At 43.3% G+C, this 16,858-nt stretch overlaps 1 protein-coding gene across 5 annotated transcripts in view; it reads right to left on the minus strand.

The window, feature by feature from the left end:
* Positions 1-476: 476 nt before the first annotated feature.
* LOC119975437 (zinc-binding protein A33-like) overlaps positions 477-16,858 on the minus strand; it is a 40,092-nt gene continuing 23,710 nt past the window's right edge. The window contains exons 1-8 of one of the 5 annotated variants that reach the window (XM_038815087.1): positions 10,793-11,404; positions 10,608-10,703; positions 10,281-10,514; positions 9,697-9,719; positions 9,410-9,525; positions 6,578-6,705; positions 5,742-5,784; positions 477-1,149 (exon numbers count right to left, since the gene is read on the minus strand). In XM_038815087.1, coding sequence (XP_038671015.1) covers positions 5,743-5,784; positions 6,578-6,705; positions 9,410-9,525; positions 9,697-9,719; positions 10,281-10,514; positions 10,608-10,703; positions 10,793-11,203 — 1,050 coding nt within the window. In that variant the 5' untranslated portion in view covers positions 11,204-11,404 and the 3' untranslated portion in view covers positions 477-1,149; position 5,742. Of the gene's footprint in view, positions 1,150-1,290; positions 1,333-5,741; positions 5,785-6,577; positions 6,706-9,409; positions 9,526-9,696; positions 9,720-10,280; positions 10,515-10,607; positions 10,704-10,792; positions 11,407-16,858 lie in introns of those variants that run through there. The other 4 variants (XM_038815085.1, XM_038815088.1, XM_038815086.1 and 1 more) reach the window with 4 other exon arrangements.

The following is a 16,858-nucleotide window of genomic DNA, read 5'->3' on the forward strand; positions in this document are numbered from 1 at the left end:
GGGAACGTAATGCCTTGGAACTGTGATCTTCGTGTCTGAATGCTTAATATAATAGAAAGAAACCAGCATTTTAAATACGGTAATGCATTTGAAATATGCAGTTCCAAACTGTACTTAAATAGCAGCACGGTAGCACAAGTGGATAGCACTGTGGCTTCACAGCGCCAGGGTCCCAGGTTCGATTTCCCGCTGGGTCACTGTCTGTGCGGAGTTTGCACGTTCTCCCCGTGTCTGCGTGGGTTTCCTCTGGGTGCTCCGGTTTCCTCCCTCAGTCCAAAGACATGCAGGTTAGGTGGATTGGCCGTGATAAATTGCCCTTAGTGACCAAAAAAGATTTGGTGGGGTTATTGGGTTACGGGGGTAGGGTGGAAGTGAGGTCTTAAATGGGTCGGTGCAGACCTGATGGGCCGAATGACCTCCTCCTGCACTGTATGTGCTATGTTCTATGTAGAAAGAAATTTCAAACAAACCAGATGAATAATTTCAATATTAATATCTTGCACTGTGATCGTACAGCTGAAATATTCAGGTTAGATCAGCCATTGGTAATTCCCTGAACATCATGGGCTGCACTTAAATTGGAAATACCTGAACGGGAAATATACAAATTGTTTCATTTTGTAATAACATTTTGGGACAACTGAATAATACATTGTGTATTTCAAATTTGATTCATCTTCGGGGTAAATACAATGAACAACAGAAAATTCTTCGGAAATAGGAAACGCTTTCTTTCAAATTACTGAGTGTTAGTTTCACATACCAGCAACATGAGTGCAAGAAGCAGGAAATCCAGTTTTCTACACCAGATTCACGTCTTTAATTTCTCATCCGGATTTCTTATGCTTGTGTTTTTTATGTTTATTGATCTTTTCCCAATGCTTGTGTCTTTTGGTATCTATACATTCCTGCTTGCTAGTCGAATCCGAAGACTGTCTCAGAAGAATCCGACTGTTCATAATAATCAGACTTTTCATTAGAATCCGACTGTTCATAGTAATCTCACTGTTCATAGTGATCCGACTTCCGAGAAGAATCTGATTTCTCAGAAGAATCTGACAGCTCAGCAAGATATGACAGATCAGAAAAATATGACAGCACAGAAGAAGATCGCTTGCCTTTATTCTTCTTCTGTTTCTTTTTTTCTTCCTGCAGGTAATCAAACCTTTATTTACACCATTGCTGGTAAAAAAGCTGCTACAGTATTTCCTTTCACATGACAGGATCCGAACTGCAGAATTCTAAATTGGGGTTATATCTTTTTTCTCTCGATTTCATTAGTCTTTCCAATGCTCCAAATGTCACCTATTGCAAGATTTGCATCGTCCAATCCTTGAATATTTAACAGGATACAGTTCCCATCAATTATACCACACCAGATCCAATGTTGCATTTTTTTCTTTACCTCAAACAAAAATGTAAAAACTCTGCCTCCGGCGACAGAAGCATCAAATCAGGTCGATATTCAGGAGTGACACTCAGCAATCGCATTTTATGTTATAGTTATTGAAACATTTGCAAAGTGCTGTCCAATGTTTCAGGATTTGAAAGACATCTAATAGGCAATACCATTATTAAGTCAAGAAATAATAAACTCTCATTTGTTATAAATGTAAATTTATCGAAATTGGATGATGCAATGTTACCCATAGGCTTGGATGTACAGCACTTATTCGAGCTTGGTTGACTACACTGGAACAAAATGTTGGCGGTAAAAACTGTAACTGATGGATGAGCTACCTTCAAAACAGAAATTGTCTGGATGCAATCAAGGGATATTCTCGTAAAAGAGAAAGGTAGCGAAAACAAATCCAGAGCTCTCTGGATAAAAAAAGGAGATGGGAATTAAAATAAGGAAGAAAATGTTTGCTAATGACAGATGTCAGGAAAAAATATATTTGCAATGAAGACACAATGCTCAGAGGGGAGGTTCACTTCATTAGAGAAGTGAAGTGGGATGACAAATGATGAGGAATTATGAGAAAAGACTGGTAACCAACATAAAGGGGAGGCCCAAATGTACTATAGTAAAAGAGTAGTAAAGAAATGATTAGGCTGATTAGAGATTTCAAAGGGAAATACACATGGAGGCCGGTGCCAGGGCTGAGGTATTAAATTAATACTTTGCATTGTCTTTACTAAATTTGTTGATTTTACCCAGGACATGGTGGCAGACGAGGAAAGTCTGTCCCTAATGGAGTTCAAAATTCAGAATGAGAAAATGTTGACCAGACCGTCAGGATGACTCGGAACCGGGATCGGCTGAGATGCATCTGAGGATATTGAACGGAGTGAGAAGGGAAAATGCAGGGCCGCTGGCCATGATCTTCCACTCATCTCTAGACTCTGGGGAGGTGTCAAAGGGCTGTTGAACTGAAAACGTTACGCCCTTGTTCAAAAAGCGCCGAGGTCCCAAGTTTGATCCTGGCTCTGGGTCACTGTCTGTGTGGAGTTTGCACATTCTCCCTGTGTTTGCGTGGGTTTCGCTCGCACAACCCAAAGATGTGCATGCAAGGTGGATTGGTCATGCTAAATTGCTCCTTAATTGGAAAAAATTAATTTGGGTACTCTAAATTTATATTCATGTGTTTAACTAATTTGCTGGAGTATTTGTGTAAGTAACAGAAAGGGTTGATGAGGGTAATGTTGTTGATGTGATGTATACGGACTTTCAAAAGGCTTTAAATACAGTGCCAGAGAACAAACTTGTGAGAAAAGCTATAGTTTGTGGAATAAAGGGAACACTGGAATTATGGATATAAAATTGGCTGAATAATAGGAAGCAGAGAATAATGGTTAATGGATATTTTTTAGGCTGGATGAAGATTTGTAGTGGTGTTCCCCAGGGTTCGGTGCACGGGACAATTTCAAAGTTTGCAGATGGCATAATATATTGGAAATAATGTAAATTGTGAAGAGAACAGAGTACAATTTCAAAAGAACATAGACATAGGTGGAGTGGACAGACAGGTGGCTGATGAAGGTCAGTGTGGCAAAGTGTGTTCACTCAGGCAAGTGAAAATAACAAGGGAGTATGGGACACCACCGTTCCGACTTATCTTTATCTTATCCATGTCTAGCAATTATGGGCGGTATGGTAGCATTGTTGCTTCAAAGCACCAGGGACCCAGGTTCAATTCCCAGCTTAGGTCACTTTCTGTGAAAGAGTCTGCCCGTTCTCCCCATGTCTACGTGGGTTTCTTTTGGGTGCTTCGGTTTCCTCTCACAAAGTCCTGAAAGACGTGCTTGTTTGGTGAATTGCACATTCTGAATTTTCCCTCAGTGTACCCGAACAGGCGCCGTAGTGTGGCGACTAGGAGATTTTCACAGGAACTTCATGCAGTGTTAATATAAGCTTACTTGTGACACTAATAAAGATTGTTATTAGATTATTACTATTGATAAGTAGAGCCAAAAATGTGCTTGGCGGTATTATAATTAAACATACCTGCCCAGGCAACAACCATCTCCTACAAGACAGGATCTAACCACCGCCCCTTGACATTCAATGGCATTATCATCGTGTGAATCCCCCACAATCAACATCCTGGGAATACCATTGATCAAAAACTGATCTGGACTAGCCATATTAACTGTGGCTACAATGGCAGATCAAAGACTAGGGATCCTACTGCGGGTAACTCATCTCCTGACCCCCCAAATCCTGTCCAGCATCTACAAGGCAAAAGTCAGGAGTGTAATGGAATACTCTCCACTTGCCTACTTGTGACACTAATAAAGATTATTATTAGATTATTACTATTAGACAAGTAGAGACAAAAACATGCTTGACGATATTATAATTAAATATACCTACCCAGGCAATGACCATCACCTACACGAGAGGATCTAACCACCGCCTTGACATTCAATGGCATTACAATCGCTGAATCCACCACAATCAACATCCTGGGATTACCATTGATAAGAAACTGATCTGGACTAGTCATATTAATACTGTGGCTACCAGGGCAGGTCAAAAACTAGGAATCCTACAGAGAGTAACTCACCTCCTAACCCCCCAAATCCTGTCCACCATCTTCAAGGCAAAAGTCAGGAATACTCTCCACTTGCCTGGTGTAGAAGGGACTTTAGTGTGCGGATTAGTTGCCCTGCTTAAGGGTATTCAATTTAACCAGCTGCTTGACTATGTTTCATGAAAATAGGCACTTGGAAAAGCATGATTGATATTTAGCCTTATTTCAGTCAAGAGTTCTGTATGAAATAGTCAGAAGGTCATACAATGTAAACAAGCGTACAGCTGCACATTGTTTTGCTGACAACATGATTTTATGTTGCTTAGGCAAGAAACCCAAGGTTTATTATTAAAACATGACTCCGGCCTGTTTGTATTTCTGTCTCTCTCTCTAATCTAAAGAAATGCCTTTGTCCCAGATATTGCTTACTGTGTGATATAAATATCTGCTTTTAACTCTGTAAGACAGGACATTTGGAATGACTGATATCTATCCAGCCCTCCACAAACTTCTTGCTTAATTAAAAGACCTTTGGCAAAAATTCAGAGTACTGAATTATAATTCCCTCAACAAATTGGCATAGTCATGCAGTTTCTCTAATTTAATGGGACGCGAACCCCAAAAGCACTCTCTAAATAGGACTCTCTCAGCTACTTGTGACACTAATAAAGATTATTATTAGATTATTACTATTAGACAAGTAGAGACAAAAACGTGCTTGACGATATTATAATTAAACATACCTACCCAGGCACTTAGCAAAGGGGGTGAGAGCCATAGGCAGAGGACAGTGGCATGGGAGAGGTAGATCCCAGGATCAATGTAGAAAATGTGGGGCAAAGGAACATTGGGCTCGTGATTGCCACTTTAACCCCCAGGAAAGATGCGCCCCACCTATAGACATGCCTCCTCCCCCGCCTCATCATACGTACTCTGACCCCAACCCTAATCAAAACCAATAGGGGTTCCACAGAGACAAGGTGGTACAGGCGGCATGATCAAACTGTCCATCTCAATGAGAGAAGAACACATGACAACGGTAAAAATAGATCAGAGGGCAGCACAGTGGCACAGTGGTTAGCATTGCTGCCTCATGGCGCCGAGGTCCCAGGTTCGATCCCGGCTCTGGGTCACTGTCCATGTGGAGTTTGCACATTCTCCCCGTGTTTGTATGGGTTTCACCCCCACAACCCAAAGACGTGCAGGTTAGGTTGTGGGAGGACACCCTGAGGCGTATCCATGCGTCCTCATCGTGTGCCAGGCTTAGCCTGATAACATTTAAGGTGGTCCATGACAGTGGTCCGGATGAGCAGGTTCTTTGATAGGCGTGACGGTCTGCAGGTGGGCCTGCGAATCATGTCCCTATTATTTTGGGCATGTCCGAAGCTTAGGGGATTTTGGCAGGGCTTTACTGATGTTATGTCAGAGGTACTGAGGGGTAAGGGTGGTTCTGAGTTGAGAGGTGGAGATTTTTGGTTGTCAGAAGACCCGGGTGTCCAGGGGGTGAGAGAGGCTGATGTCTTGGCCTTTGTTTCCCTGGTAGTCCGGAGACAGATTTTATTGACATGGAGGGACTCGTAGTCCCCGACATCAGGGGTGTGGGTCAGTGATATGACCGGGTTTCTCCGGCTCGAGAAGATTAAGTTCGCCCTGAGGGGATTGATGCTAGGGTTTGCCCGGAGGTGGCAGACGTTTATCTGGTATTGTTAAAATTGTTAAATTTATAAATGCCTTCATAAAAATATTTTAAAAAAGAACGCTAACCTTAGTACGTATGACTTGGTTTCCGAGGGGTATGGGCAGAAATCTGGACATGCAAAAAAACAGCATGAACAAACTGGTGTTGAATTCAAGAAAGTGAAGCAAAATAATTTTGACAGCTGGACACAGGCGTTAAACAGGAATTTAAATTTTCACTTCCTTTGGTTATTAGAGCTCATGTTGAGGAACAAAAAGGTTAAAATTGCTGGACAGGCAACAGAGTTAACTGATGATTACAAACTGGTCCATAGAACCAAACCTTTTTTCAGCATCCTTTTAAACATGAGAAGGATGGAAAGTGAGTAAGAGAAAAGAAAATAAATTGCAAGAAAGAGATGGAGATGGTCAGGAAATATCACCTCACCTCAGAAAGGAGAGTATACATGATATTCCGAGACCTAAGTGTTTTCAAGTGGGATGCATTTGGGCAGATGGTTGGAAATTAAATGGAAGACCAGTTGCAGTAGTAGGAAAGGAAGCATCTACAAAGAAATGGCTGTTAAATCTGTAGCAGTGGTAGAGGTGAAATAGGGGCACTCTTTCAGAATCCATGTGAAAGGGAGATCGAGCTCAAGATAGTTCAGAGAATTATTTGAGTACTGGTGAAGGAAGTCAGGCTATTGAAGATTCTGGATGTTTAATTTCAAAGGGAGAGGTTTTCCTTTACTTGTCAAACAAATTAAGTAAACAAATGAACATTTTGAGAAATACAGGAGCAGATCAATCATTGATGGTCGCTGATGATAACAATTACCTGGCAGGTTGCATTCTGGTGAGGACAATGCTCTCAGATGGCTGGAATTATAAGTTAAGACTACATCCACAAAATAAATAATTACCTTCTTTTTCTTCTTTGGAGGCTGAAGCTCAGATTGAGTGGGGCAGTCAGCTGCTTCCACCTTATCATCAGGAAATAGGTTGCACTCAACACCTCCAGGCTGCATGAAGCAGTCTTTCGCAAAATATCCTGTGAAATAAAATAAAGTTACCTCCAGGTGTGAAGCTGTGATGCACTCACATTAAATGAAAACTGACAATTGAGTCATGTAATGTGACAGATTTATGTTCAATGCAATTGTCTGCTGAACACAAATAGAACAAAGTAAATGTGACAATTGAATACCAAGTGTGTTGGTCTATTTGACCACAGAGACCATTGCCACTGAGTTCAGTCCTGACATTAACCTTGTATTTCCTAAGTGTGCATGTGTTTTAAGGGTAGGAGAGGTTGGGAATGGGATCGGTTCCTGAACAACAGGAGGACAAAGGAAGCATTTCAAAGACACCCTGAAAGCTTACTTCAAGAAATGCAATATAGACGTCAACACCTGGGAGACCCTTGCTCAGAAGAGACTTACTTAGAGGAATGACCTGATTGAAGGCACACCCGACGGCAAGAGCAGGCCTCCCTTACAATAGTCCCTCTGCCCAAGAGCTGCTCAGGCTCCCATTCACTCTACGGAAAACTACATGCAAAAATATTTTAAATTATGTCTGCCTCTGATGCATTGAGCTGCTCTAAACTATGCATTCCAAGCATCATGCTGAGAATTCCAGCAATGTGTTATGTTTGGTCAATATCTGTCCTATGAAAAAACATAAAAATAGCAGACTACACACTTCCAATGATTGTATTCACCATCCGTTCAGTCTCACCGCATCCTGTCCCCACAGCAAAAACTATAGTTCCCAGAGGTGGTAAATTTAATGAAGACTCAATGTTAAGATTGTAATATGTCTTGTGCATAATTGTCAAAATATTATGCCAACCCCTGTGTAATTTATTTTTCATTCACTGGGGGGGGGGGGGGGGGGGGGGGGTACATTCCCTGTGCACAGTAACATTTTACAGCAGTGTACATCAGTACATCAGCACAATATCACGTTTGGACATCACAGACCTTTTAAGACTCCCTTTTCAATTGTTCATGGAATATGAACATTCTTGACAATGCCAGTATTTAGTGCTGGACCAGGATTGCCCTAGTGAAGGTGATGGTGAGCCGCCTTCTTGAACAGCTGTAAACCATGTAGTGAAGGTACACCCGCAGTGCTGTTGGGAAGTTAGTTGCAGGATTTTGACCCAGCGACAGTGAAGTGGCGCTGATATATTTAATAATAATAGTCTTTATTATTGTCACAAGTATTGTCACATTAGCACTGCAATGAAGTTACTGTGAAAAGCCCCATGTCGTGACATTCCGGCGCCTCTTCGGGTACACAGAGGGAGAATTCAAAATGTCCAGATTACCTAACAAGCACGTCTTTCGAGACTTGTGGAACGAAATCGAGCACCCGGAGGAAACCCACGCAGACATGTGGAGAACGTGCAGTCTCCACACAAACAGTGACCCAAACAGGAATTAAACCTGGGACCCTAGTGCTGTGAAGCAATGGTGTTAACCACCGTGCTACAGTGCAGCCTTTCGATCGTGTGTCTGAAACAATATTAGTTCATTTGACATTTACAGAGAGGATTAAACACCAGTCCAGTTATTGGGATTATTAACATCAGCATAAATAAACTCCAACAGTCAGAATCAACATGGTTCAGTCCTGGATGCGATTAACAGCACCGATAAAAGCAGAATCCAAGACCTTAATAATTAACTTGAAGATTGCTGAAAAAAGAGATATGCTGTAGAAGATTGGGTTTAGCTCAGTTTGCTGGAAAGCTGATTTGTGATGGAAGACCAACAGCGCAGGTTCAATTCCCATACCAGCTGGGAGTGTCCATGAAGGCCCATCTTCTCAACCTTGCCCCTCGCCTGAGGCATGGTGACCCTCAGGTTAGATAATTACCACTTAGAATCATAATCCCTACAGTGAAAGGGACCATCTGGCCCATCGAGTCTTCACCAACCCTTTGAAAGATCACCCTACCTAGGACCACCCCCACCCTATCCCTGTAACCCAACCTCTGGACACTAGGGTGATTTTAGAATGGCCAATCCACCAGGACTGCACACCTCTTTGGACTGTGGGAGGAAACAGGAGTACCCGGAGGAAATCCACAGGGAGAAAGTACTAAATCCACAGTCACCTGACCTGGGTCCCTGGCACGGTGAGGCAGCAGTGCTGTGCCACCATGCTGCCCTCAAAGCTCTCCTCGTCAAAAGGGAAAAGCAGCCGATGGTCATCTGGGACTATGGGATTATTACTTCATTGTAGACACTGCCTATGTTAAACTGGTAGATATTTATCTGGTCTCTATTGAATCAGTAAGATCACCATGCCTTTCCCGAGAGTGCAGATTCGGAGTTTCTGCAGCCCCCTCTTCTTGACTAAGGCGGCTGTTTTAACCAAATAGATTAGCTGCCTGTTTGCACATGCTCCCTAATGTACACATGTCTTCCCGATAATACAATAATAAAAAAATAACACCCAGGACTCCAGACAGCAACATCCAGTCTCCTCTACCAATTGGGTTTCCCATCCTGAGATTGGTGCTCTATTCCTCTGGTTATACAGATCCCTTCACTGCTTTGACACACGGTGCTGATGGCTTCAGACACTCACCCAGAGGAACCCCCAGAGAGTAAAATATGAGAATGGAGAGGCTCCCGAGGATTAACAACCGGCAAAGTGAACATTTAATCTGGGACTTTGGAGACCCTTTAGTCCCGTCACAACTGGATTTAAAATCAGGAAAATGAATAGATGAGTTTTACCGGGATTAATGATCTTTCCCACTTCTCTCCAGACTCGGTATTGTAAAGGACCTTTGAACTTCCCGAACGATAGACCGGCATCTTCGACCGAGAATATTTTAAATTCATCCAGAATCCTGTCAGTGTTAAATAGTTAATGTTATAAATTCGTCTTTGTTAGAATATTTTGGAAATGATTGAAATATTCCAGCTACATTCATCTCTTTCAGCATTTTTAACCAGAAAGAAAATCCATAATAACACTTTCCGAGGACAAATGTGCTGTTTCAGTCAAGCGCATTTCCTACCTTCTCTTCCGACAAGCTGCCTCCTGAAAGAAATCACAAGAGTGAGGATGTTAGTAACAGATTTTAAGATATATAAACAGGCTGGTGAGACACAACACGGAAGTGGAAAGTCATGGATTTTGGGAGGAAGACTGTGGAGAGTCAAATAAACTGGAACTGAGCATCAGTCCCGCTCACAGACACAGTGACTCTCACACACCGTACTAGACACACACACACACTCACAACATGAAACTGGAACTGGATTACAATTGGAGTTCCAGGAGAAAATTAAACTTGGGAAACACGGAAATAATTCAACGTAAAGATCAAGACAACTAATCCACAGGATTTTACAGGCGTTCCCGTGGTTCTGAGTTGAATCCGTGGGAAACACGGAAATAATTCAACGTAAAGATCAACATCAGGACAACTAATCCTTAGGATTTTACAGGCGTTCCCGTGGTTCTACAGAGTAGAGTTGAATGCAATTAGTTCTGCAATAACAGCCGATTAACCTCAATAACAAAAAAAGTCAGTATAATTCTGCATTTAAGCGAGTGACAGGGAGTTTCACTAAACTGACCCGCAATATGTTCCCTCACCTTCAGAAATATCAGCTCGTCTTTTTGCTCCATCTGTTTCTGCAACTTGTAGAGTTTCTCCTCAATAGAATTTAAATCCTTCTGAATCTCTCGAAGGTTTTTCTCCATTGGTTCTAGAATCCTCTCCTCTTCTTCCCTCAGATCTCTGAGTAAACGCTGCTCTTTCTCAGTGAGAATCTGGTACATTTTACTGAACTCGGATGTGATGTGGGTCTGCAGACTGCTCGACTGTTCCTACCGAATGAAATGTGAAACATAATTAATGTCCCGCGATAAAGGGAACAAAACTAACCGAGATCCCAGAAAATCAGCACAGGGAGACCCTACCCTCACTTCAGAAATCTTCCCTTTCTGTTTCATTTCCATTTGGAGAACCTCCGATTTCTTCGCTGTGACAGAATCTAAGGAAGATTTCAGCTGATCCTAGGATTGGGAGGGATAATCATAGAATTAAGATCTTACAGCAGGAAAATGTGATAAATTGGCAGGCTAGATAATCTTTTCCCTTTTACCTTGCAGATTTCAGCAGCTTCTTTAATCGACAGGAAGCGGTGCTCTCTGTGATCCGGCGCAACTACACAAGTGAAACAGATCAATTTCTTGTCAGTTTCACAAAACAGCTTCAGTTCTTCCTGATGTTCCTCACAGTGAAGTTTACTTTCCTTCTCTTTCGGATTCAGCTTTAAATTTCGCGCTTTCTGGGCCAGATTCCCCAAGGCCCGATTTATCCTGAGGTTTCTTTCCGGAAACTCCTCTCTACATTCCGGGCAGGAGTTTATCTCCTTCTTTTCCCAACACTGGGAGATACAGGAGCGGCAGAAATTGTGTCCACAATCCAGTGTTACCGGATCAGTGAAGAAATCAAGACAAATGGAACAAATTGTCTCCTCAGTCAAACTCTGGACCTGCTGTCTGAGAGCCATGTTCACACTCAGCACTTCCTGGTTCAAACCTTCAGTTCCGCGATTTTCTGATGACGTGCACTTCAATCTTGAAATATTTTTATTCAAAACTCGTTCGGTAGAAAAGGAGAAGAAAAGCTTATCTTTTTGATCGGCGAACAGTGTTTGAACACGGAAGTGGAATCAATCCCGGGTGAAGTCCACAGGCAGTTGGCAGTCGGCGATACGGAGGGAGAAAGTGGAGGTGGGCGGGGATGGTAATTTCATTGCACTTTTCTCCAAACCGATTTCACTGCAAACCCTCTGTTGAAAAGATGCATCAACTGAATTAAGCAAATGATTGAACATGCCTAACTTAAAACACAGTAACATAAATGTCAATGAGATATTTCCGAGCAGAAGTGGATCTATGAGGCTTGTTTTTACTTGGAATAAACTCTTGCATTTATATGGCGCCTTTCACAACTATTGGACGTCCCAAGGAGCGTTTCAGACCGGCAGCATTGCTAAAAAGTGTTTCCTCCACGAGCAGAATCCCCAAATAACTGATAATGCATGGGGAGGCACAGTGGTTAGCACTGCTACCTCACAGCGCTGGGGACCCGGGGTCAATTCCAGCCTTGGGTCACTATCTGTGGAGTTTGTACCTTCTCCCAGTGCCTCCGATTTCTTCCCACAGTCCAATGAAGTGCAGGTTAGGTGGATTAGCCAAGCTAAATTGTCCATTAGTGTCCAGAGATGTGCAGGTTAGGTTGTGCTCGAGACATGGGGAGGGTGCTTTTTCCAAGGCTGGTGCAGACTCAAGGGGCAAAATGCCTCTTCTGTATTATAAATGTTATGATTCTAATTTTTTTTAAATTTAGAGTACCCAATTAATTTTTCCCAATTAAAGGGCAATTTAGCATAGCCAATCCACCTGCCCTGCAGATCTTGGGGTTATGGGGGCGAAACCCACACAAACACGGGGAGAATGTGCAAACTTGGGGCAGCACGGTAGCATGGTGGTTAGCATAAATGCTTCACTGCTCCAGGGTCCCAGGTTCGGTTCCCGGCTGGGTCACTGTCTGTGCGGAGTCTGCACGTCCTCCCCGTATGTGCGTGGGTTTCCTCCGGGTGCTCCGGTTTCCTCCCACAGTCCAAAGATGTGCGGGTTAGATGGATTGGCCATGCTAAATTGCCCGTAGTGTCCTAAAAGTAAGGTTAAGGGGGGGGTTGTTGGGTCACAGGTATAGGGTGGATACGTGGGTTTGAGTAGGGTGATCATTGCTCGGCACAACATCGAGGGCCGAAGGGCCTGTTCTGTGCTGTACTGTTCTATGTTCTATAAACTCCACACGGACAGTGACGCAGAGCTGTGACATCGGCGCCATGAGGCAGCAGTGCTAACCACTGCGCCACTGTGCTGCTCCTGATTCTAATTTTTGAGGTGATATCCATTTCAGGTGAATGATTTTAAGAAATTGCATGACAATTTGTCAGTTTTTAAGACCATTACTGTGAGAAATAAACTATACTCAACATCAGCTATATGTGTCTGTGTGGGTTTCCTGCAGGTGCTCCGGTTTCCTCTCAACTCCAAACATGTGTCGGCTAGGTGGGGTGATGGGGTTACAGTCTAGTTGGGATGCTTTAAAAGGATCGGTACAGACATGATGGGCCAAAAGGCCTCCTTCTGCACTGTGGGGACATTATGGGTGCATTACAATTTTTCTCTTCTTAGTACTTGCTACATTTTTATCTACAGGCTCATGCCATTAATTCATATTTATTATCCTTCCAACACCATTCTAATTAACAAGCTCGATGGTGGAAATGCAGATGCCCAATTTTGCTGATGGTGCAGTGATAGTGTGGATGGAAGGATCAATTTGAAAAAAATATATCCTCACGTTCATTGAATGGGCATGATGGTGGCCACGAGAGGTTAGGGCAAAACAAACCTAAAGAGAGGCGGTCAGTCCAGGGTGGACCAACAGCCTGTGAGGAAAATCAATCACCTGAGCTAGCTTCAATTTTATCTGGAGGTCAAAAATGGATCATGTCCGCAGGGAAAAGGTTCGGATCCGCTAGATAACAGGATGGAGGGGCGGGAGAGAGTGACCACAGTTGTCCACCTCCTGATAGCTATTTCTATGTGCAGTTCCATCAAAATCCTGGATCTCCTTCCCTGACAATGCTGTGGGTTTGCCTACACAATATGTATTGCAGCGGCTCATTAGGGTATCTCATTACCATCTTGCTAAGGGCAAAATGGACCCACTGGCTGCTGAGGTCACAGAAACAGAATACTACACTGCAGAAGAGTCCCTTCGGCCCATTGAGTCAGCACCAATGCATGAAAGACTCAGATCTGCCCACCTAATCCCACTTGCCCATAACGTTGAATGTTATGACATGCCAAGTACTCAGTCAGGTACTATTTAAAGGGTGTGAGGCATCCCTCCTCGACCACCCTCCCAAGCAGTGCATTCCAGACTGTCACCGCTCTCTGGGTAAAAAGCTTTTCCTTAAACCCTCCCGAAACTTCACACCCCTCACTTTGAACTTGTGTCCCTATCCACCCTGTCCATGCCCTTCCTAACCTTGTGCACCTTGATCAGGTCGCCCCTCAGTCTTCCCTGTTCTAGAGACAACAACCTTATCGAACCTCTCTTTATATCTTAAATGTTCCATCCCAGGCAACATTCTGGTGATCTTCTCTGAATCCCCGGGCAGCACGGTGGCGCAGTGGTTTGCCCTGTTGCCTCACGAGGCCGAGGTCCCAGGTTCGATCCCGGCTCTGTGTCACTGTCCGTGTGGAGTTTGCACATTCTCCCCGTGTTTGCGTTGGTTTTGCCCCCACAACCCAAAGATGTGCAGAATAGGTAGATTGGCCACACTAATTTACCCCTTAATTGGAAAAACGTAATTGGGGACTCAAAATTAAAAAAAGAAATTCTCTGCATCCCCTCGTGCAATTACATCCTTCCTATAGTGCGGCGACCAGAATTGAACACAGTACTCCAGCTGTGGCCTCGCCAAAGTTCAATACAGTTCCATTATGACCCTGCTTTTGTAATCCTATGCCCCGATTGTTAAAAGCGAGTGTCCCATAGGCCCTTTTCACCCGCCCATTTCATCTGCCCTTCTGCTTTCAGAGATCTTCAGAACACTTCATCTTTCCAGGGGCAGGCCTTTCATAGTATACTTCCTTGTTAAATTACTCCTTCCAAAGTGTATCGCCTCACTTTTCAGGATTAAATGTCATCTGCAACTTATGTGCCCATTTGACCATTTGACAAGTCTATATCTTCCTTGTAACCCAAGACACTCAGCCTGACTGTTAACCACCAGGTCAATCTTTGTGTCATCTGTAAACTTCGTGATTCTACTGCCCACATAATTATCTATGTCATTTATATAAACAAAAAACAATATGGGGCCCAGCACGGATCCATGCGGTACATCACTGGTCACTGGTTCCAGACACTAGATCATCCATCTGTCATCATCCTCTGTCTCCGACCGCTAAGCAAATTATGAATACACCTTATCAAATCGCTCTCCATCCCATGTGTATTTGCCTTCATAGTAAGTCTCCTATGTCAGATCTTATCAAGGGCTTTGCTGCAATCCATGTAAACTACATCAACTGCACTACCCTCATCCATACGCTTGTTTACATGCTCAGAAAATTCAATCTGATTTGTTAGGCATAACTCCCCTCTGACAAAACCATGCTGAATATCCCTGACCAAACCTTGCCTCTCCAAGTGGAGATAGAATCTCTCCTTAAGAATCTGCACCAGTAGTTTCCCAACCACTGACGTTGGACTCACTGGTCTGTAGTTCCCTGGCTTGTCTCTACAAACTTTCTTAAATATTGGGACCACAGTAGCAGTTCTCCAGTCCTCTGGCACCTCCCCATGGCTTGAGAGGATTTAAAAATTTGGGTCACAGCCCCGGCAATCTCCTCCCTCACCTCCCACAGCAGCCTGGGACACAATTCATCCAGAGCTGGATATTTGTCCACTTTTAAGCCCGCCAATACCTCCAATACCTCGCCACCACTCTCTCTGACAATTTGCTCAAGGACCTCACAATCTCTCTCCCAAGTTCCATAACTATCTCCTCATTCTCCTGGGTGCAGACAGATGTGAAATATTCATTCAACATCCTACCAATATCCTTGGGCTCCACCTACACATTTCCCCCTTGGTCCTGAATATGCCTTACCCTTTCCCTGGTTATCCTCTTCCCATTTATATACTTGGAAAATATCTTGGGATTTTACCTACTTTTAACAGCCAGAGCTTTCTCATATCCACTCTTTGCTCTCCTTATTGATTTACTAAACTCCATCCTGCTCTTTCTGTGCTCCACGGATGCCTCTGCAGACGCGCTCCACTTGTTAAAAGCCTCTCACTTCCTTCTCACTGCATTCTGAATGTTTTTCGTCATCCATGGTTCTCTGGGTTTGTTACAACTTCCATGGATTTCTCATCAACTCCCCCAGCCAATTGTTACATTGTGAGAAACCGGTCTCAATGAAATTCTGCCTTTCTCACAAGGGCTTCCAATCTCCACGCTCAAATACCGCCTCTTGGAATTCTCTACCAAATCTCTATTCCACTCAGATGTCTTTAACAAAGATCTACCTCTGGGTTTCAACTCACCTAACAATGTTCCTTTCCCATGGATTTCCACGTATACTCGGGCTTCACCTTCCAAGCACACTTCCAGATATCCAGCCACTGCTCCAAAGGCCCATAGTAAAGAGTCACCAAACTTTGGTTACTTCCTCCGACCTTCTGCTTTCTCTCAATCCTTTGCAAAACAGAGCTTCCCTCACTCTCCCTGTCAGCATTCCACAGGAACCTCTCCCTTCATGCCAATCTGGTCCACTCCTCCATCACATCCAACTTCCCATCCTCTCCCATGCTACTTTCCTTCGAAATCGCAGAGCGTGCAACACCTGCCCTCTTACCGCTTCCCTCCTCACCATTTAAGGCCCCAAACATTCCTTTCAGGTTAATCACCATTTCACTTCTACTTCCTTCAATTTGGTCTATTGTATTTGCTTCTGTCAAAGTGGTTTCTCTACATTGGGGAGACTAAAGACAGACTGGGTAAAAAAGTTGCAGGACACCTTCACTCAGCCTGCAAGTACAAGCATCATTCCAACATTCCTGTTGTAAACAATTTTCACTCAGCACTTTGCACTGATGCCCACATGTCTGTCCTTGGCCTGTTTCAAAGCTCCAGTAAAACCCGGTGCAAGTTAGAAGAGCAGCACCTCATCTCCTGATTAGGCCCATTAAAGACCTCAGTATTCAACACTGATTTCAACAAATTTAGACTGCAACCTTCCTCTTCATCTTCATCTTAAACAGTTAAAGATAATTCCCATACATCAAGCTTTTATCCCTTCTGGGGGTGAGGAAAATACTATTCGTAGGATTTGCATTTAAACTCAAGTGTGCACACTCAAGTCACCAAATGCTATTTTCTGAAGATCACATTATTTATTTCTTATAGACACTTACTTTGGATAATCCGATTTCGATTCCCATATACGAAAGGTAAAATATATGAGGAAACACCTTTCTTCTGCTTCCTTTCTGCTTATTTGATGCATCTCCTTGTCCAATGACTTTACATGAAAAATACTATCGTAAAATGAAGATATTTTAATAC

This window comes from Scyliorhinus canicula, chromosome 13, assembly GCF_902713615.1.
Source record: "Scyliorhinus canicula chromosome 13, sScyCan1.1, whole genome shotgun sequence".
NCBI lineage: Eukaryota > Metazoa > Chordata > Chondrichthyes > Carcharhiniformes > Scyliorhinidae > Scyliorhinus > Scyliorhinus canicula.